Below are 21839 nucleotides of genomic sequence, written 5' to 3'. Positions count from 1 at the left end.
ACATCTTTGTAGAACAAAGATTTTTTTATCTCTTAAAATAACCGATATAACGCCTTTCTTCTAAGTTGCGTTAGGATCACCATGAAAAAAATGTTTTTTTGCTCTAACTTTTATATTTCAAATTCTACTTACAAACTGTCTTCGAAAAACTTTTAGAGCTTACTAATACAAACATTTTGCGATGCAGAACTTGTCAATATCTCAACTCCACTCAAAGTTATTGATATTTCTTCGCAAAAAAATACGCCCTCTGCAATTGTTTGTCATTCTTTCTGGGGCAAACATAAACAAAGTTTATTGGCAGCATTTTAAAGAGCATAGTTCACTCTGCATTGTGTGTGATTCTCAAAACTATGTTATTTTTCGTGTTTGAGTAAATTAGAATTGAAAGTTTTTGGGTAAAAAACCATCAATAACTTTGAGTAGGATTAAGATATTGACAAGTTCTGCATCGCAAAATGTTGGTCTTGATAAGTTCTAAAAGTCATGCGAAGACAGTTTTGATGTAGAATTGGAAATATGCAAGTAAGATCAACAAACCCCGCTTTTTCATGGTCACCCTAATACAAGTTAGGAAAAAAGCGCTAAATGATTATATTAAAAGATCGAAAAAAGCTTTGTTGTACAAAGTTGTTTAAAATAATTGGGGCTACAACATTATTGAACTATATTTATCTTTATCTATACAGATAAGAAAGTTTGATTTTTTATTTCATCGACAATTTTGGTCACCCTATTTTTGATAACATAAAAACGAGCGCTCTTTTATATATAACAACCTGGTTGAACACAGTTTATAGCTAATTAGGGTAATTAGAGGCATTAAGGTAACCATGAAAAAAACGGTTTTTTACTTTAACTTTTATATTTCAAATTCAACATCAAAATTGTCTTCGTACCACTTTTAGAGCTTATCAATACCAACATTTTGTGATGCATAATTTGTCAATGTCTTAATTCTGTTCAAAGTTATTGATGGGGTTTCACCAAAAAACTCATGATTTCAATTTCAATTTAATCAAATACAAAAAATAACATATCTTTGAAAAGCACATATTATATAGAGTGGAATTTGTTCTTTCAATTTCCGTCAACAAACATTTTTTATGCTTACCCCAGAAAGAATGGCAAGCAATTGAAAAGAGCGTATTTTTTGAGATGAAATATCAATAACTTTGAGTGATTTTGAGATATTGACAAGTTCTGCATCGCAAAATATTTGTATAAGTAAGTTCTAAAAGTCTTTCGATGACAGTTTGTATGTAGAATTTGTAATATAAAGGTTAGAGCAAAAAAACAGTTTTTTTCATGGTGACCCTAACGCAACTTAGAAGAAAGGCGCTACATCGGTTATTTTAAGAGATCGAAAAAATCTTTTTCTACAAAATGTTTTAAACAACTGGGACAACAGTACTGTCGAACTATGTTTAACTCTATCTGTAAAGATAAGAAAGTTAGATTTTTTATTTCATTGTGGTCACCCTATTTTTGATAACATAAAAATGAGCGCTCTATTATGTGTAACAACTTTGTCGAAGACAGTTTTTGTCTAGAGAATAACTGTCGAGCTCTAAATGCTAATTTCCACTTAAATGCATCTCTTGGACCATTGTGCTTTGGAGTAGGCCAACATTGCATGACAAGATCAATTATGTTGTAGAAAGCCTTAAAAGTCAAAGTTTGTGTTCCATCAAATCAACTGAAATTGAATGCAATTATCAATGTAAGTAGAGAAAATATTTTGATAAAAAAGTTGAATTTGCAAAGAATTAAAAAATGATGACATCAAAATTCAAACTTTAGATATCGTTGTAAAAAAAATCCACAGACATTCGCTCTCAATCCACCATAGAATTATTACAATAGTTCTCTAACTCCCGGCCGCATCGAATGTTGCCAAGTCCGGTTTCCCCTGGTCCAACCACCTCGCTCGATTGTGCACCTCTTCTCCTTATTCCCACCGGATTCGATGCGGACTCGGTTACACGGTTGCTGTCCGGCTATCTTGCAACATCTCCTGCCCATTTGGCGTTAGAAGACACCAAGTGCTTGTGAGTTCTCTTCGAGCATTGTCCATGCATGCTTCGTGCCCATAGCCGGTCGAATCAGGGATTTGTACATGATACACTTCGTACGGTTTAAGAATTTGTTGGACCTTAAGGATTTGCGGTGGCGCGACTTCCGTTGACTATGCGTGTTCGAATTTCACGGCTGTTGTTGTTGTCAGTTGTTCTCGACGAGCCAAGGTAGACAAACTCCTCTACCACCCGTCGGTTCGTCGTCGTCGATCACAAAACTACTACCTACAAGAAGTCTTATGGCGGGTTTACATTAGGGAGACCTATAGCTATAGATGGATTTATTCACGTGAAAATATGTGTAAACGGGTGAGAATAAATATGATACACTTATTCGAGGTATATATAACTTGAATAAATTCAGCATATGTAAACGCTTGTGAATTTCTCACTGGTGAGAAATCACTAAAGTTGGATGCAGTTCTACTTCAGGTGAATAAATTCACCGAAAATATGAATATATTCATTATAGAAGTTCACGCTAGTGTAAACGGTTGATGCGATTTCTATAAATCTCATCATATTTCTTCACATGAATATATCCCTAGTCTAAACCCACCCCAAGCCCAATCAGCCCTGCTTCGTGTTTCAGTCGGGTATACAAACGCATATTAGGTATGTACGGAAAAGTCAATTGATTTTTGAGTGTAAAATTTAAACTATTGAAATAATTGTACTGGTGAGGTAAAAACGAACAGTTACCAGTGGGAGTGAGATGGACTGTGAAAAGTCTGTTTAACCTATTCCTAAGGAATGTCCTATGTCTATAAACGGAATCGCCAAATGTGGACTGTTTAGAAGCTGACTGGAACCAAAAGCAAAATAGTTGATGGTCTGTCCGTTTATACTGCTGAAAAGCACGATATCACTTCTAGGTGGATCAATTCGATTTTTTCATCATTTAACGGACATTCGTGATGAGCTCAGACCTTGATTTAATTCCTCTCGCGATCGATAAACCTCTACGCTTCATATATTACAAACCTGTCCATATTCCTCCCACTATATGTCCATATTACCCTCATCGAAAAAAATGTCGGATATTTCGGTCTATTTTAATTTCAGTAAAAACATTGAAAAACACTTTTTTGTCAAATATTTGGACAAATAGGTAGAAAAACAGTATATTGAATGACGAGAAACTGCGTCAAAATTTTAGGAAACATAAGTATCCAAAGATATAATTGAAGTTCTTCTTAACATGTCCGTTTTTCCCCCGATTCCCCTACTGACTCGTTCAAAATCGTGCCCCGCATGTTGAAGCCCGCTCTCCACATAACACTTCCCAGCGCCACGCTGAAGAGCAGACAGTAATTGTATGGAGAATCTTTGCTTCTGATTCCTAGAACAGACGACAGTATCTGTTTTCTCCGTGGAGAACTCAAGCCCTAGACGAATGCTCCAGGTTGGAAAATTGTTCAAAGTATCTTGTAAAAGTTGTCGCAGGTCGGATTCTTCTGACTTTGCGATAGAAACCACTTAATCATCTGCAATTTATCTTAGGCTGCAATTTTGTGTAAGGCAATTGTCAATGTCGCTTACGTAGAAGTTGTACAAAATAGGAATTAAACATGAACCCTGGGGGATACCTATGTAGAAAATCCGACTTACTGCCGAATCTCCGTGAGAAAAATTTTAATGTTTTTCACAAGGCAACTTATAAAACATATTATTCAATAGAGGCGGCAGACCCCGAGAGTGTAATTTATCCGACAATACATATATTGAATCAACGGTTCCCTCTATGCCCAAGAAAACTGAAGCCATTTGTTTTGACGTAGAACTACGTCTTTCCGGAAGGGTGCCAAATCAGAAAGAATGACAAGCAATTGAAAAGAGCGTATTCTTTGAGAAGAAATATCAATAACTTTGAGTGAAGTTGAGATACAGGTCACGTTTTTATGGAATAAGATTAACGTTAATAATTATTAATAATTATTTTCATTGTGAACGTATTCTCATGATTTGCATGCCAATCAGATCGGAAATTCTCTAAGATCTGTTTGATATGCTATAAATTACAATTCGCTAATCTCGGTTTAAATACATGGTTTAAATACATGAAAACTGGAAGAACTTCCTTTTTCCCCATACATTTGTTCTGCCGATTTGTGTGCTAACCCTACCCGTATTTCGAATGCTTATAACTCGAACATTTCTTAACAGATCGGAAAGATGTTTGCATCAATTGATAGGAAATATTTCTACTCGTCTATCACAATGAATAGAATGGTATTTTTCATGAGACGAACAATTGAATAACTGTAAAATGTCAAGCATTATCTAAACGCCCTAACTGCCAAGTTTCGATTGGCCCGATTTACAGTTTCTCCAACACAGACTTCAAAATCGATGTACCTGTGGATTTGCAAATACACATGCAAGTCGGGGGTATTTTGGTTCCCATCAAGCTGTATTTCCCTAACACGACTCCAAAATCAATGTGCCTGGGGGAATCCGCTTTGTCAAAACATGCAAGTCAGAGGTAGTTATTCCCACTGAGCTGTGTTTCCCTAACACCGACTTCAAAATTGATGTGCCTGGGGGAATCCGCTCTGCAAATATATGCAGGTTGGGGGTATGATTTGGTGTTGAGTACTTTTGTACTCGCTTGTCGCTGTGCAGACCGGAATATGTTTCCCTCTTAAACTGAGAAGGCTAGTAAAATCTTCATTTCAGATATTACAGGTGAATGAACTTTCGCGGTTCGAGAACTACGTAAACATGAGATGTGCAATAATTTCAGAGAGAAATGTAAAATACAATGATCGTTTGAAAATTCTTCCGTTCACATATTCTGGTAATCCTAGGCGTCATATCAAACGCAAAAGGACGTTCATCAAATTTATTTGTAACGAAGAACATAATCTATTACAAAAATTTCAACGCATTCTAAAATATTATTTGAAGTGTATTGCATAATATAATTGCGTAGTTCTACGTCGAAAATATGCGGTTGTGTCCTAGATACAACCCCTTACATTTTTTTTGCGTAAGCCATTTGAATTTCTGTAAAAAAAACAGTGCAAGGCAATCATTCGTCCCCTCACCCCCGCTAAACCCATATTGTATATCTGAGAGTAGTCCATTTGTTTCAACTCATCGATCAAGGCGAAACAAGATAATTTTCTCCAACAATTCCGTATACAAAACAGCACCGCTATTGGGCAATACGAATTGAAGTCGGACGCGGTTTTTAATAGCATTAACTCGAACTTGCCTCCAATCATCAGAAATAATATTATGCTCCACAAACTGATTAAAAAAATCGTCAAGTAAAGGCTTTCCAAGAAGTTGAATTTAATTTTATCCGATTCTGGAACAAAATTGTTATAAGAAAGTAGAGCAAGAGAGAATATTACCATCGTAAACTCAGAATCAAGATCGCACCTATCTTGTGATATATCTCAAACATGTTTTATAGACGGGAACGGAATCAGGACAAACCTGCAAAACTAAAAATCCATTCAAGTGAGTATTCCTCGCTTTCATTCGTTGAAGATTTCTTTCGATTTCTCATGTCTCGAGCCACTTTCCACAATTTTTCATTGACGTTTCGCGTGACGAACCTTCCACGAAATTTCGCCGATAAGCATATATGACTTAGGTGCAGTTTGCTGCAGCTCTAAAAGATATTCAATTGATTGTAGGTCAGCGCCAATCGCTACTCAATCATCAACTTCTGGAAAACTGGATGGAAAGTCGTGACAGTCGCATCCAAATTCATATTCGTTCAGTATCACCGTTTTCCATCCTGATTCCGGAGATCTTGATATAGTTCAGGATATTCAAAGTGGAAACCCTTGCACATAACGACAGCTTTCAGCTGTTTCGGAATGTTGTTCACACATATTTTGGTGTATTCGATGAGTATTTTAGCTCATCTATAAAAATAAAAATGGATCGCCAAATGTGTGGAAATGGATTTTTATGCCGAGTAACGCATTCCTATATATTTATCCATCTATGTACAGCCAATTCTTGTCAAACCGATATAGTGGTTCTCAGATTTTTGTGAAAAGTGGTATACAGTGGAACCCCTATTATCCGCGAGCGGATGATCCGCGGTGCGGATTATACGCGACAGAAAGTTTCATAGCAAAGCTATAGGACTTTTCGGAATTTGTCAGTGAGTGATAGGCTCATGCACTTTTTTTTATCATGACTTTCACATTATCTGACCACTGATATACACGACCTTCAATTTTTCCAAAAATGACTTTTTTTCGAAAATTCATAACTTTTGAACTGCTGGACCGATTTGGATGACGACGAATTAAAGAAAATTAGAATTTTTTTTGGAAAAATATTATACTTGCAAAAAAGTTGGATTTTGTTTTCGTAATTATTGATTGTATTTCATTTTTTATGTTTTCATGGCTTTGGACTAAAGGGCGGTGTATTTTTTATATTTTTTCTTGAAAGCTGTGTTTTTTTACATAACATATCAAAAAATCAGAGATGCGATTTTTGTCGTTTTAAAGTTATGATTTTTCAATGTTAAACGATGGTTCGAAAAATATTTTTTTCCTTTTCTTCCAAAACATACTTTTTCAAAAATTCATAACTACTGTTACTGTTATTACGGTTACTACTGGACCGATTCAGATAATCGACATACAAAATTGAAGTCAATGAGCTAGTGAGCTTTTTTGAAAAAAAAAACACTTACGAAAAAATTAGATTCTAGTCGCATAGGTCTAGCCAGTTGCAGTTGCAAAGACACGTCTTTAATTTCTAGGTATGTTATGAAAAAAAACCTCAGCTTTCAAGAAAAAATATTCAAAAATATAGCGCTCTCTATCTTTAAACTATGAAAAAATAACATAGGGCCCTATTCCAGAAAGCGAGCAGACGAGCGCTGGTCTCGTTTGTTTTCATATTCCAGAAGCCGAGCTCGACTAAAAACAGACGAGGCTCGTCTGGTTCGACGACCGATTGGCCGCGCTCGTCAATGAATCAGTCGAATCATCTAGTTTGTTTGATGTGTTTGTTCACCTTGTTGATTGAAAGCATCGGTATTCTTCTGCTTCGCTTTTATCTTCAAAAATGGTTTCACGGCTAAACTAGTATTGCATAAGCAATGTATGTTTTCAACTGCAACCATCAAATTCAATTCAGTAATTGTAAGATATTTCAGATTTTCAAATGGGCCTCTTCCAAACAACACAACCAAATGTAAACATTGAACTCATATCCAGGGATGCTAGATGACAGTTTTGAATATTAACACGGCACGAAAAGGGTCTTCACATATTGAACGAAAATGAGTAATTCAAAACAACTACTTTATTGGAAATACATATATATAGATTTAAAACTTTCCTTGATAAATCGTTGATTAGGTGAACAAACATTGCCCCCAATAAATCCATAATAACAAAACGTCTGAGTGATGAAACCATATGCTCGAGGAAAAATATCAATGAAACCAAAAGATATATGAAACTTATTCCTTTTTGTTAGGTTTTTTTAATATTTTGGCACTGAGAAAAGAGTATCGATTGATCGATTTTAAAACTGTTTGTTGTTTTTCTCAAAACAAAAACATGTCTTCTCATCTGACATCACTGATCATACCGAGAAAAACTGACTGAAGTCTCTCCAGTCTACCAAATAAAACATTTCAATGTTTTTCTCGACAGTGACTGAAGCCGAGACAAGACGAATTGCTCGTCTCGTTTTCTGGAATAGGGCCCATAATTAATAATTACTACAACGAAGATCCTAATTTTTCGAGAATATAATATTGAAATATTGTCAATGTTACGACGAGAAAAAAGGGAAAATTTTCGAAAAACTTTGAAGGAAAATTTAAAAAATCAGGAAATTGATTACCCATATATTCCAAAATTACATCGTGATAAGCGTTTTTGGTCCATTCGATATTTACGTTAACGAAATTGTAAGAAAAATGTAAGTTAATAGAAACATCTTGCCATTTCAATAACGTTGATTTATTTTTTAGAAAAACAAAAAAATAATTTTGTGTTCCTAAATGGGCACTTTTGGGGTATACTTAGGGAGTGCTGGTAGCGCTTTATTTGGTAGGATGAGTCCACGTTCGAGATGTTAAACAAGGAAAGGTGACTCCGAGTGTGACGGAAGAGCGACGAGGCAGCATTCTTCCGATCGGACCGGATCAAATCAATGATGTAGCCACCACAAAGCCCCGACTATTGAGAATTTATGGGCGATTTTGGACAGGTGAAACTATTTTGTTGTGTTGCAGAAGGGTTAATTTTGAATTTTGGCTCAAAATCAATGCCAGAACGAATATCGTTTCGAATGTGATGAATATCAATTTGTTGCTTTTGATATTCAAAGTATAAATAACAGCGAAGTTTTGAACCCCACTCAATGCCGCATTCATTCATTATAGCAAATTTGTTCATGCATCAGCGATATGAACAAAATGAACTCGTTTGTTATTGTCATCAACAGGGCCCAAAATCTTCGAAGGTGAAAAATGAAGACTGACTCTACTCCTAGTAGCACCGCTCCGACTAGAACTGCTTCGGCAGTCGCCGCCAACAAAAAATGACTTGACTAGAAAATGAATTAACTAGCGAGAATGACTGGTGAACTAGTCTAATCAGTGGTTATTTTAACTGACTCGACTAATGAATACAAATCTGCCTCTTCATTCTACTGACTTCAATCCACACTTCCTTTTCCCCTGACACTAATTTTGTACCCGCGTACGCAATCTTTTTTTACGTCCATATAAAGAGGAACGAAAACTTGATTCTTGATGCAAAAAAGTAGTTACCCCATCAATGGACGGTTTATTTTCCACCCATTGTGAATTCAAACTAACAAACTTAGACATTTATCAAGTATGCTATAAAAGTCTTCGCGTTAGTATTAGTAAATAGCGAGCAGCGAGCAAAATAGTGCGCACACACACTGCACGCTATTTTATACGTGTGAGTAATTGTCGTGTACGATAGAAAAAAAAATGTAGCTCACCTGTAGCGTTTGTCAAATCACAGTGAACTCAAACATCGATGCATGCAAACGTGCATGTGTGACAGAGAGAAAGAGAGAGAGAGAGAGGGATTTGGGGAAGTCACTTCAAAATATATTACTCGTGAATATTTATTGGTATTCTAAGTCACTGGTTAAAACAACAGTATTGCGATGACAAATTTTTTACATTTTTATTTCTCAACATTCAACTATATAACAAAACAATCCTACGATCAACTTATAACAAACTTATAAATGATTTCCTCATAAAATATAGGCATCTGCATCATCTCATAAAGGAAATTTTTTCCACAGCCATCATCATAATTCCGAATAAAAGTTTCTGGTCAGATTCGACCGCAAATAATTCTTGATCCGTCGAACAACACAGAAAGTTCTTTCAACAGATGCCGTTGTATTAAGCAATGTCAGTATCATTCTGTCCAGCCGTTTCGAGGAAGCTTTGATGCAGGTTTTGTCCAACGATGATCGAAATTATGTCTATAATTTGTTTTCCTCCTAAACCTATCGCGTGAGTAAAGAACGGTCAGCTTATTACAAAGCTTCGCTTCATCGAATTTCGAGTGGTATGACATAAGCATTTTCAAATTCCGTGTAGGGAATGCGATATCGAAATCGGCAAATTTTTCGTGATTCAACAAAGCGACGATTTTTTATTCATCTAGTTCCTTGAACCGTTTTGTCATTTCGTCAATAATTTTGTCTATGATCGATTCATATAAACGACGGCAATTGATGACGTAACTCCTTTTTAAGCAAAATTTGATAAAGAACATCTGTATATGCAAAAATGCTCGCAAAAAGTTTGAGCAAGACTACAGTGTTGAAAACAAGCATGAATGCGCGAAATCCTTTGGATGTAGTAAAAAGTTTCAGCATCAAAGACACTGTCGTCAAGGAAAATCTCACCCAAACATTGATTGATAGGTGCATAATCCAAGTCAACTATTTTGATCATTCGCGAATTATATGACCATTTGGTTTTGCAAACATTTGGTATTTTGGTCTCCGTAAATTGCCTCAATGTCTCGCTGTGTTTTGGTGACTGCGAGAGATGAGATCGTATTGAAAAACCTTGACGTTTCCTTGTTTGTGCACGAGTGAAGCAACAATACATGTGCGCGACAGTGAATAGATCCAGCTTTTGGAAACCATTGTTTCAACAATGTGTGTACACCAGGTTTATCTATGGACATTACAGTAGCGCCATCATAGCTCTGGGCCACAATTCTGTCAGCATTAAGACCAAAGTACGCAGCTATTGCATCCACATGTCCGGCCAATGCAGCGGCGGTTTTGAAATGTAAGCAGACAAACGTGTAATATCAGGTTCAAGTTGTCGACTGAACAAAATCGATTCCATTCCATTCTTTGTTTTTGAGAGGCTTTAAACTTGCAGTTCATTCGCCTCTAAGTCAAAATCGACGAAATCGAGCTGGTGGTAGTCCAAAATCTTGACAATCTGGATTCTTGGTTTAGGCTGGAAGAAATCAACCCACGTGCCAGTTCCAGATGCATTTTCTTGATAATGCTAGACTCGTGAGGTGGAGTCAACGGAGGAGGAAGACGAGGAAAAGGAGGAAGTTAATGGGAACGGAGGCAACAAAAGAGGGAGACGAAGGTTGATAGTGGGGCAGGAGCGGAAACAACAGATGGGGAATGCGAAGTTTAGGGTTGAGTAAAAGCGGGTGGTTTAAGAGGTTGAGAGGAGAGCGGGTTTGAGGGTTTTTTGAGGGGTGGGGTGCCTGTGCCTGAGCGATCTTCTGGCTCCCGTTTAAACGACAAAGAAGGAGTCATTTGTTTCAGTGTCAGAGATCTCCATATTAGGAGATCCCCCACCCTCCACCATTGTACTAATCGATAGGCTGATCACGTACTGGGCACTCGGCACAAATGAGATGGCGTACCACACACCACAGAAGAAGTAATTTTTTCCCCGGTCGTTTTTTTGACGTAGAACTACGTCTTTCATGAAGGGTGCCAGATCAGAAAACAGGTCACGTTTTTATGAAATAAAGTTAACGTTAATAACTTTTGTTGCCGCGAACGGATTTTGGCGATTTACATACTAAACGAATCGGAAATTCCCTAAGATTTGTTTAATATGCTATACATTAGAATCCCTTGGTTTATAAATGGTTAAAATTCATGAAAACTTTAAGCGTTTCCATTTTCCCATACATTTGCTCTATCAGAGCTGTCAATAACGAGCAACTTATCGACGACCAACGAAGGGGAAATCGTAGGATTTAAAGTCTCCGTGAACAAAGGAAAAGTAGAACTGTGGAGCCGATCTGGCGTAGTGGTAACATCCATACCTCTCACGCTGAAGATCACGAGTTCAATTCTCACTCCCAACATTCTTCCAAAAATTGGAAGTAAAAAGTGACGAACCAGCCAAAAGTGTTGAAAGTCACTATAATACAGATATAAAAAAAAAGGAAAAGTAGAAGAATGAAGGGGAATACTTGCCTAGAGTATAAACAGTGGATCTCGCTGAGGCAAACTTTCATTCGGCATTGGACTGTTGAGCAATCCAGTTCATTTTGCTTTCGCTGCGCTTCGATCTAAGATTGGACCCCACCAGTGGATATCGTCGTGTGGTGTTTATAGTTCATTTTTCGCGTTATTCGTATCGTGTGTTTTTATTTCCGCGTCATAAATTGGACGCCTCGCGTAGTGTGTGATGAACAAGAAGAAGTGGAAGGCAGGCTTGAGCTCTGCAAAAAACGAATGCATTGCCAGAGGCAATAAAATTTCGAGGCAAGCTTCATCTAATGATGCACGCGATGTTGGTGCAGTGAAAAGCGCTCGCACTGGACCGAGCCTTCACGAGTGTGACACCGCATCGAACAACAGCGAAGTAGGCGATTTCGGCGCGTCGGTCGAAAATGTAAACGCCGTTACTCAGGCAGCAACCAAAATCAAGCTCCCCCCGCTGGTGGTGAAGGCGGTCACTCTTGACAAACTCATCGGCGAATTTGCATCGATGGGTGTTACAGCAGAGTACAAGATGTGTGGCATGATTCAGTCTTTTCCAAGCAGTTAACATTGTTTGTTTTCCGTCATCATAAGGGTTTCGTTGGTCACAGCATTATAGAATACTATCCGAAGGTATAAACAAGTGACTTTGAGAGAATATATATATATATATATATATATATATATATATATATATATATATATATATATATATATATATATATATATATATATATATAAATAACAGCGTAGTTCTACGTCAACAATGCGGTCGTATCTTGGACACAACCTCCTATAATTTTTTGAACTAGTATATTTCGATCTACAATAATAGTGAATTATTACCAAAAACAATAATTTGTGCGACAGTCGAAACGTGCTCTAAATATCCAATAATAATCAACTATTACTTCTCCTTCCAGAATTTTAGAACGCATCGGTGCCCGCGCTCTGTCAGCCCACTTACGAAAGCTCTGCGATTACCTTCTATTCGAGGTATCCAACTCTGGTGGCAGCGCTCACGTGAACAAGTGCGTAGACACCATCAACGATATGATCTGGAAACATAACATCATAACCATCGATCGGTTGGTCCTCTGTCTATCGCTCCGCACTCTCGAAGGTAACGAACCACAGGTCAGCTTCTGCATCATCCAGCTTCTGTTGCTGAAAACTCCGGAGTTCCGGAGTCGTCTCCAGGAGTTCGTGAGCATCAACTCTCCGGAACATTGGAAGCAGAACAACTGGCACGAGCGTCATCTGGCGTTTCATCAGAAATTTCCGGAGAAATTCGCACCGGACGAGTCCGTGTCGCATCCTTCCCTGCCGGTATATTTTGGAAACGTGTGCTTGAGGTTTTTGCCGGTTTTGGACATCACGATACATCGATATTTGGAGGTACCACCGGCTATGAGCAAAACGGTGGACGTTTTACTTGACCATCTAGGACCACTGTATAAGTTCCACGACAGACCGATCACTTATTTATACAACACATTGCACTATTACGAACGCAGGCTGCGGGAACGGCCTCAGCTTAAGAAACGACTGGTAAAGTTTACTGCATATGTTTATCATATTGGAGAAATATAACGTATTTTGGAAACAGGTTGCAACAGTTATCGGTTCACTGAAGGACGTTCGGCCAGATAATTGGGCAGTGACGGAGCAGTATCATGCGTACATGTTAAAAAAAGATGACACGGTTAACTGGATACCCGAATTGACCTACTATATTAATCTTGTCCGTCGTATGCAGGACAGTATCCTTTGCAATAATTCGCTTCTATTTTGTATAGGGGGAGTTTATTTACTGTGTGACATTTTCCTTAACTAGATATTTCACAGCAATCGACGGTAACAACGTATTCTCAGGTACAGACTGGCGTTTCAATGAATTTCCGAATCCGCCGGCACATGCACTCTACGTAAGTTGTGTTGAGTTGCTCGGACTTCCAGCTGGTCCTCAAGTTGTGGCTAACAGTTTGATAGACGTCGTGGTGAAAGGCTATCCGGTGATTCCGTACCAGAGTGTGCACAACTGGATCAACACTATCGGACTGATCATGGCTGCCCTGCCGGAATCGTACTGGGGAGTCATTTACGAGCGATTCCGAGATGCGATCAGCTCACCGCAGATATCGGAGTGGGTATATCGTCAGAGTCCGTTCGAGTTGTTCAACTTCAAGATCGTGAAAGAGGCGATGCTGGAGAAAAACTATGTGGTGATTCTGGCAATCGCCCAAAGCATTTTGCATCACAGCGGAATTGGACAAATTTCGACTGTCACAGAGTAAGTGAATGAGCGAGATTGTTTATGCTATAATACATCATTTTATTGTCACAGCTTAATCAAGGAAAAATTCAAACCCCTCATCAAAACGGAATACCAACTAATCTACTTATGCCACCTAGTCGGTCCATTCTTGAATCGTCTCAGCACGGAACGTCCCCGGGCCGTGTCGGATATAACTCTTATTTTATACGAACTGCTGGAACAGGTCGATAAGTCCCAACCATCGGTGCCCCTGAAATACATGGATCCGATATGTGATCTGCTGTACCACATCAAGTACATGTTCGTGGGTGACATGATGAAAACCGAACTGGAGGCGATCATTCGTCGGCTTCGACCCGCATTGCAGATGCGGCTACGTTTCATAACCAGATTGAATGTTGATGAAATAGGCGTGGAACAGCAGCAGCAGCAGCAGCAGAATGTTGAGGCTAGTGGGCAAAGCAGTACCCAATCGGGAGCTGCACAGCAAACTGCAGCGCAAACTGCTGGACAGCAGCAGGGTCTGGCCGGTGGAGTACCGCAGGTAATGCCACCGAACATTCAACAGTCCCAGCAACAGCAGGTGCAACAATAAGATGTGAGTTTTTCTTATTTCTCTACAAACTTAATCAGATATTTGTACGTGTAAGTTATACATTGTTTGTGCAACATACAAAACTCTAAAGATACTACCCCAACTATGTAAGGTAGGAAATAGATCGTTTACCCATGAGAGTGGATTACATTTTTATATTGATGGAGAGTTTGAGAAATGTTCCGAACGTGGCTAATCACGGGCAGAACAGCCCAAGCGCCGCTCGAATTCCACTATGATTGGGTCTTTTGAGCGAAGCACCATATCGGCAACGAAGACCACTTCGTCTGGTTTTGTGACCGGGAAAACGCGAAACCTGCGCAGCACTGAAACAAGGATCGATTTTAGTTCCAACATTGCGAATCGTTGACCTGTAAAAGAAAAACATGTTTAATACGTGTTTCTATAGAGCAATTCCACAATGAATCTCGAACTTCCCTTTTTTTTAATATGTACACTAGGATGCCAATGAAAATGGTCATCTCGAATTTCAAAAAGTTACCCCATAAAAAATGGTCACCGCCTCAAAAAAACACCCTATGCCAAATATCAGCTCAGTTTGAGTTTTTTGAAAATCGAAAAATCACCCAAGAGGGACGTAAAGGAAATCGGGTTTTTCGACAAATTTGTTTTAATTTTTGTCAAAAATCGGCATTCTGGGACTTAAAATTGCATTACTCGTCGAGATTTACAGTTATCTCGATTTTTTTTGACGTAGAACTACGTCTTTCATTAAGGGTGCCAAATCAGGCAAAAGGTCACGTTTTTATGAAATAAAGTTAACGTTAATAACTATTCTTGCTGAAACGGTTTTTACCATTTTCATACCAATCGAATCGAAAATTTTCTAAGATTTGTTTGATATGCTATACACTACAATCCCATAGTCTGTATATGGTTTAAATTAATGAAAATTGGAAGCATTCCCATTTCCTCATACATTTGTTCTGTCCATTTGTGTGCTTTCCCGAACAGAGCTGTTTATAACGGGCAACTTATGCAGCCTCTAGAATAGAAACAACGACGGGGGATAGCGAAAAGAGAATATTTGAGAAGAAAACTCCACCATTGCATAGTAAGTTAGCTGTCGCTAGCGTATAAGTATTGCATCTTCTCTGAGGAAAATTCTCCGAATCTTTCGGTGCCCGAAACAACAAAGGTCGCTTATTCTGCTCGTTTTGTGTTTTATGTTTCCCTCGAGCTGTAAACGCTAGCGAATATTTCACATGAAGTGTATTTCTATGTTTCATTTTTATCGCTGCAGCTGTATGCATCTGTTAGACGCGTGTTTGATGTATGTAGAATGCACGGAAGATATCTCTCGTTAAATACTCAGTGCAATGCGTTCATTGATATTAAGAAACAAATTGCGACATATGATCAATTAATGTATTGTTCTCTCAAAGGCAAGATAGAATCTTTGCTTCTCGAAATGATTCACGCAAGCCATTAAAACTTTTCAGGGTCCTCGGAACTATTTACTAAAGAGTTATTTATGAAATTTCGACGTATTCGAAAATAATATCCGAAATGATAAACCAACAAATTTAAAAAAAAAGATTGCATAGTCCTACGTCTTAAGCGGTCGTGTCTCGGATACAATCCCTCGATTTTTTTTGTCAAAAAAAATGTTTTTTTGGCACTTGGTCGTTTTTCCGTCTGAAAAATCGATTTTTACCATGTTTTTTAGATAACTGTAAATCTCTACGTGTCATGCAATTTTAACACATTTGGCATCAATTTTTTTTTTAAAAAACCTCGATTTCCAGTGATTTTTCGGTTATCAAAAAACTCAAATTTTAACGTCTGCGACACCAGTGAATGAAGTCCAAATGAGCTAATATTTTGCATAGGGTATATTATCGTGCTAATCAACATTTCGTAGCAAGTTCCGATTGAAAAATCGAGATAAAGGGTGTGTCACATCAAATTGCATCACATAAAATCGCTGTAGAAATTCGCCCAGTTGACCGATCCTTTTGAAAATTTTAGACAGTAAAATAAAAACTATTAAACAACTTTTGGCATTTTCTTTTTATTCATACTTCGAGCCCAAGCCCGTATGCTCGCACCTTCCTCTTTACCCCGTCCATAAGGTTCTGTACAACGTCAGGTTGTAGTTTTTTTTTGAACAGAAATCCATTTTCTCTTGAAGTCCGCCTCCGATTTGACAACTTTTGGGTTCTTCCGGAGGGCCTGCTTCATAATCGCCCAATATTTCTCTATTGGGCGAAGCTCCGGCGCGTTGGGCTGGTTCATTTCCTTTGGCACGAAGGTGACCCCGTTGGCTTCGTACCACTCCAACACGTCCTTTGAATAGTGGCACGAAGCGAGATCCGGCCAGAAGATGGTCGGGCCCTAGTGCTGCTTCAATAGTGGTAGTAAGCGCTTCTGTAGGCACTCCTTAAGGTAAACCTGCCCGTTTACCGTGCCGGTCATCACGAAGGGGGCGCTCCGCTTTCCGCAAGAGCAGATCGCTTGCCACACCATGTACTTTTTGGCAAACTTGGATAGTTTCTGCTTGTGAATCTCCTCCGGAACGCTGAATTTGTCCTCTGCGGAGAAGAACAACAGGCCCGGCAGCTGACGAAAGTCCGCTTTGACGTAGATTTCGTCGTCCATTACCAGGCAATGCGGCTTCGTCAGCATTTCGGTGTACAGCTTCCGGGCTCGCGTCTTCCCCACCATGTTTTGCCTTTCGTCGCGGTTAGGAGCCTTCTGAACCTTGTATGTACGCAGGCCCTCCCGCTGCTTGGTCCGCTGGATGAATGAACTTGACAAATTCAGCTTATTGGCGACATCCCGGACCGAACTTCTCGGATCACGTCTAAACTGCTTAACTACGCGCTTGTGATCTTTTTCACTGACGGAGCATCCATTTTTGCCGTTCTTCACCTTCCGGTCGATGGTTAGGTTTCTCGAAGTATCGTTTTAGTACTCTGCTGACCGTGGATTGGACGATTCCCAGCATCTTACCGATGTCCCGATGTGACAACTCCGGATTCTCGAAATGAGTGCACAGGATTAATTCACGACGCTCTTTTTCGTTCGACGACATTTTTCCAAATTTACGAAAAATTGACAGTGAAGCATGGCCAACGTGATCTATACACTCTTATCTGATTATAAGCGAATGCTGAAGATATAATTCCTAAAAATTAAATTTCTACAGCGTTTTTCCGTGATGCAATTTGATGTGACACACCCTTTAATTAATTTTATTGGCACCCTAAACCATACTTTTCGTTTCGTATTCCGAAAAAAAACTCAGAATGCCGATTATTGGCAAAAATTTTTTTTCGAGATGACACTAAATCTCGACGTTTCATGCCATTTTAAGATATTTGGCTGCAATTTTTTTTCAAAACTCCTGATTTCCTTTAGTGATTTTTCGATTTTCAAAAAACTTTAACCGCTTCGCGCCACTCTCCCTTAAGTGCGATTGAACTAAAATTTGACATAGGGTGTTTTTTCCGAGGTGCTGAACATTTTGTGTAGGGTAACTTTTTGAAATTTTAGGGTCGATTTTTTCCCATACATACATTGGCACCCTAATATACAGCCATTCCATGCCAAACCGATATAGTGGTTCTCAGATTTTCGTCAGAAGCTGTAATTTTGTTCGTTATCGCAAAACATTGGACCCGTATTTTTTTATTTGTTTATTAGGATGCCCATTTCCATTTTAGGGTTGTCCGAAAGCTTATGAGTTTTCTTTGAAAAAATATTAATTTGCGAAAAAATGGATTTTCGTTCTTGTAATTATTGATTAAATTAGTTTTTCATAGTTTTCTCGGTTAAAGATAGAGGGCGCTATATTTTTATCTAGAAAGCTGAGGTTTTTTCACATAATATATCCGAAAATCAGAGAAATGTTATTTTTCGTTTTGGAGTTATTATTTTGCAAATTTAACATGTTTTGACCATTTGCGATCGGAATTATTTTCCCTTGAAAGAGATCCTTTTATCATTTCATGTTAATAATATTTTGTTTACACCGAGTACCGTTATCTATTCTTCATAGAAACTCTGTATACATTCTTGAAAAAGTACATTAGACATTGAAATTCGTTCGGAAAAAATTACAATTATTATTACATTTTTGAATAAAGCATTTAGTATGATTCCTTGCTGTGGTGGCTTAGAGAAGACAAACGACCGCAAAGGGTTAAATTTTCGGTCAACATTTCTATGTTACTAGACTAGACCTATGCGACTAGAATCCAATCTTCCCGCTTCAATTGGCTTCAACTTAATATGTCGATAATCTAAATCGGTTCAGTAGTTCAAATGCTATGATTTTTAGCAAAAACAATAAAGAAGGAAACATAATTTTTCGGATCTTCGGTTAACTTTTGAAAAGTCATATCTCAAAAACGAAAAAATCACATCTTTGATATCGAGATATGTTATGTAAAAAATCCTTAGCTTTGAAAAAATATATAAGAAATATAGCGCTCTCTAGACCAATGCTTCGTGGCAATAGAAAAACGACTACTATAAATAATGACGAAAACATGATAATTTTTTTGCAAATTCTTTTTTTTAATAATAATTTTATGATTTTTTGAAAAAAAAAGTCTTTTTAAGAAAAAGTGGAAAAAATTATTTTTCGGACCACCCTAAAATGAAAATGGGCACCATAACAAAAAAACGGATTTGCGATAATAACAAAGTTACCCCTTTGACGAAAATCTGAGCACCACTATATCGGTTTGACATGGAATGGCTGTATATCGCCTCCACTTTGCCATGAATATGCCAGTTAGGCGCATCATATGCCACCCAAAATATGGGATATATGATGCTATATATATGCGCTACATATACGATTTTATGTTTTCTGGGTAGTAGCAATTAGGGTAGGTGATATAATTGTGCAAATTTGGATTTTGAGGTACACTGAGCAGTTTGGAGAAGTAGCCTTTGATTTTGGCCTGGAATTGGTCCATAATAAAACATCGGGAACTACGACTATTTTAAACTACGTCAATCTTGCGGTTATATAACAGTTATAACCCACCCTAGTTTTGATAAGTCCCCAATTCCCGAATGTGTTGGTACTAGGATTGGGCGATCCCGGGTCGATTCTTAGAAGATCGATCTTTTCCATTCCGATTTCCGATTTTTTGGATCGATCTTTTGTACTTGATTGAGAAAATCGAGAAAATCGTTTTTTTTTGCTTTCGATCTTTTCGACCTTCTTGTAGATTTGTTTTTCAGTATAAATCGATTTTTTAACTCACCAAAAGTCACATTTTTTAAAAACATAATTTTGGATTGCTCCTTCTACAATTTACTTCTGTACAAATGCTGACAGAGACAGAACTAGCGACAGCTACTGAGAGGATGAACTGTAACTGGTTTCCCATCGGATCACTGAACCTGATGTTGACATTAATTACAGGTAAAAGGTTGTTTTCTAGATCTGTCGCTCTTTTTATAAAGATCGCCCGATCATAGTTGGTACATTTGGATTTGAGAAATGCAAGATATATGCAGAATTGAAATAAAACAAAACACAACAAACTCACGAATTTACGGAAGCGGGGACGTGCAAATGCAAAAAAAAAACAATTTAACTGCATTTTCGGCACGAAGATTTCAAACTAGTTCTATCTGACGAGAAGTTGCGTGCATTCCATGCGTCTAATCTACGCTCATGTCATTTTACGAGTGAAGGTAACACCAATTTAACCAGCGCGTAGCGGCAAAAAAGTGCATCTGTGCTCGATAAAACCGTCGCTTATGCGTCTTGTGTTTCGCTTCGATTTGACAAAATATTAAATATTATATTGAGGACTCTTTTTCCACCTAAATATGTTCGGGAAAAAAGAGACCGCTATGAATTTCAGTGAGAAAGATAAATGATCTATGAAGTATTTGCGTTCTATAATTATATACTTCGAATGCTGATTCAGAGTTGACTTTACTCAACAATTCCAACGGAATAATCAAATAATGCCGTCGGAATACACACTTACCAATGCAGTTTCTCGGTCCGGCACTGAATGGTACATACGCGTAAGGATTTCTTTTTTCCACATTCTCCGGTAGAAACCGATCCGGATCGAATCGCTCCGGCTCTGGAAACTGCACAGGATCCCGATGCACATCAAATATGTGCACATTAATCATCGTATCCTTTGGAATGAATCGGTACTCGAACCAAGTGTTTTCGGTAACTAATCGACTTATAAACGGCACCGGTGGATATAAACGGAGACACTCTCTTATCACACGATCCAGCAATTTCAACTCATTATAATCTGCCATAGACAAAGGAGCATCACGATTTGTCCTATTTGCCATAAACGATTCGATCTCGTTGAAGACCTGCTGCTGGACATCCTGATGGTTGGCTAGCAGAAGGAAAATGAAAGTGAAAGCTGATGCCGTGGTATCGTGTCCTCGAAACATGAATGTGTCAACTTCTTCACGAATCCCTTCCTCGTCAATTTGGTCCCTTGCCTCAGAGGCCAACAGAGTGTCGAGCAACGCATACCGTTGAATTGTGTTCAAGTAAATATTTTCCTCGGAAAAATCATCCAGGTTTTTCACGTTTGCGTGAAATAATTGTCTTCTTTGCTTGATAATGGCGCGAGTGAATCCATGAATTGGCTCCAGTGCTTTCACGAGGCGTGCCTTGAATCCAAAAATCGCGTAAGTGAAATCCTCCATAAGCCATGGATTCATCACGCGGAGAAGCAAAAGTTTCACTACGTCTTGAATATTCGCTCTGTAATCGTCAGCAGCCGTCATCGAATCCAATTTCACTCCCATAGCCGTTTCTGCAAAAAATCAGAGCAATTACCGAGGTCAGTTATCACAATCATTTGTAGAAAAAAAATCACCACAGATTGTGTTCAATGTGAAGCGTGCCGCCACAAGCTGCAGTGTTGTCTCCTTTCGCTTTTGCACATCCTTGTCTATCTGTTCGACAAGCTTTTCGCACTCCTCCTGGAATGTAACCAGGAACTTGGGTAAGATATTGAAATGGAACGCCGACGTTAGAATCTTCCTTCTGTGGAACCACTTTTGTCCGGTGCTGTTCAGCAGCCCCACGCCCATGAACGGACGAAGGAATGTGTAGAGTACACTTTTGTCGATCAACCGCGAACTGGACAGCAGTGCTTCCGTTTCCCTTGCGCGAATCGCGTTCAATATTAGACCACCACGGACCAATAACGCGTAACTAGCGTGGAATTCCTGAGCCCATCGACGCGGTAGATAAAATGAGCTCACTTGATCATTGAACAGCAAACTAAACGCATTGCCCAGCAATGGTAGCGGTCGAGGACCGGGGAACTGTTTCGCTGCCCTATAGCTAGGTAGTAGCCGAAGTTGTATTTCGTAGAGTATGATTAGAAAAAGTAAAATCAGGAGAACGATTGTTAGGTAGTCCATTCTCAAT

At 38.6% G+C, this 21839-nt stretch overlaps 2 protein-coding genes across 2 annotated transcripts in view; one reads left to right on the top strand and one right to left on the bottom strand.

Annotated features, from left to right (window-relative positions):
* Positions 1-14570, top strand: part of LOC129768277 (mediator of RNA polymerase II transcription subunit 23) — a 21104-nt gene extending 6534 nt beyond the window's left edge. Inside the window, 4 exon segments of the mRNA XM_055769802.1 lie at positions 12476-13103; positions 13162-13315; positions 13401-13845; positions 13900-14570. Of these exon segments, the coding sequence (XP_055625777.1) occupies positions 12476-13103; positions 13162-13315; positions 13401-13845; positions 13900-14425 (1753 nt within the window). The 3' untranslated portion in view covers positions 14426-14570.
* LOC129768278 (probable cytochrome P450 4ac1) lies at positions 13870-21839 on the bottom strand. The gene is made up of 3 exons (XM_055769803.1): positions 21280-21839; positions 20410-21216; positions 13870-14796 (listed from the first exon to the last, which is right to left on the bottom strand). Exons 1-3 carry the CDS (start codon positions 21830-21832, stop codon positions 14618-14620), a joined length of 1539 nt encoding a protein of 512 aa, XP_055625778.1. The 5' UTR covers positions 21833-21839; the 3' UTR covers positions 13870-14617.

Source organism: Toxorhynchites rutilus, chromosome 2 (assembly GCF_029784135.1).
Source record: "Toxorhynchites rutilus septentrionalis strain SRP chromosome 2, ASM2978413v1, whole genome shotgun sequence".
Lineage (NCBI taxonomy): Eukaryota > Metazoa > Arthropoda > Insecta > Diptera > Culicidae > Toxorhynchites > Toxorhynchites rutilus.
Note: the sequence above shows the minus strand (reverse complement) of the source record. Positions and strands in the feature narration are given on the sequence as shown.

What these genes read in the sequence shown, in the direction of transcription:
- LOC129768278 (XM_055769803.1), bottom strand. Translation starts at nt 21,832, where the DNA reads ATGGACTACCTAACAATCGTTCTCCTGATTTTACTTTTTCTAATCATA. An exon ending in CACATTGAACACAATCTGTG is followed by an intron (nt 21,217 to 21,279) that starts GTGATTTTTTTT and finishes GATTTTTTGCAG; the next exon opens with AAACGGCTATGGGAGTGAAA. An exon ending in CGGACCGAGAAACTGCATTG is followed by an intron (nt 14,797 to 20,409) that starts GTAAGTGTGTAT and finishes TTTCTTTTACAG; the next exon opens with GTCAACGATTCGCAATGTTG.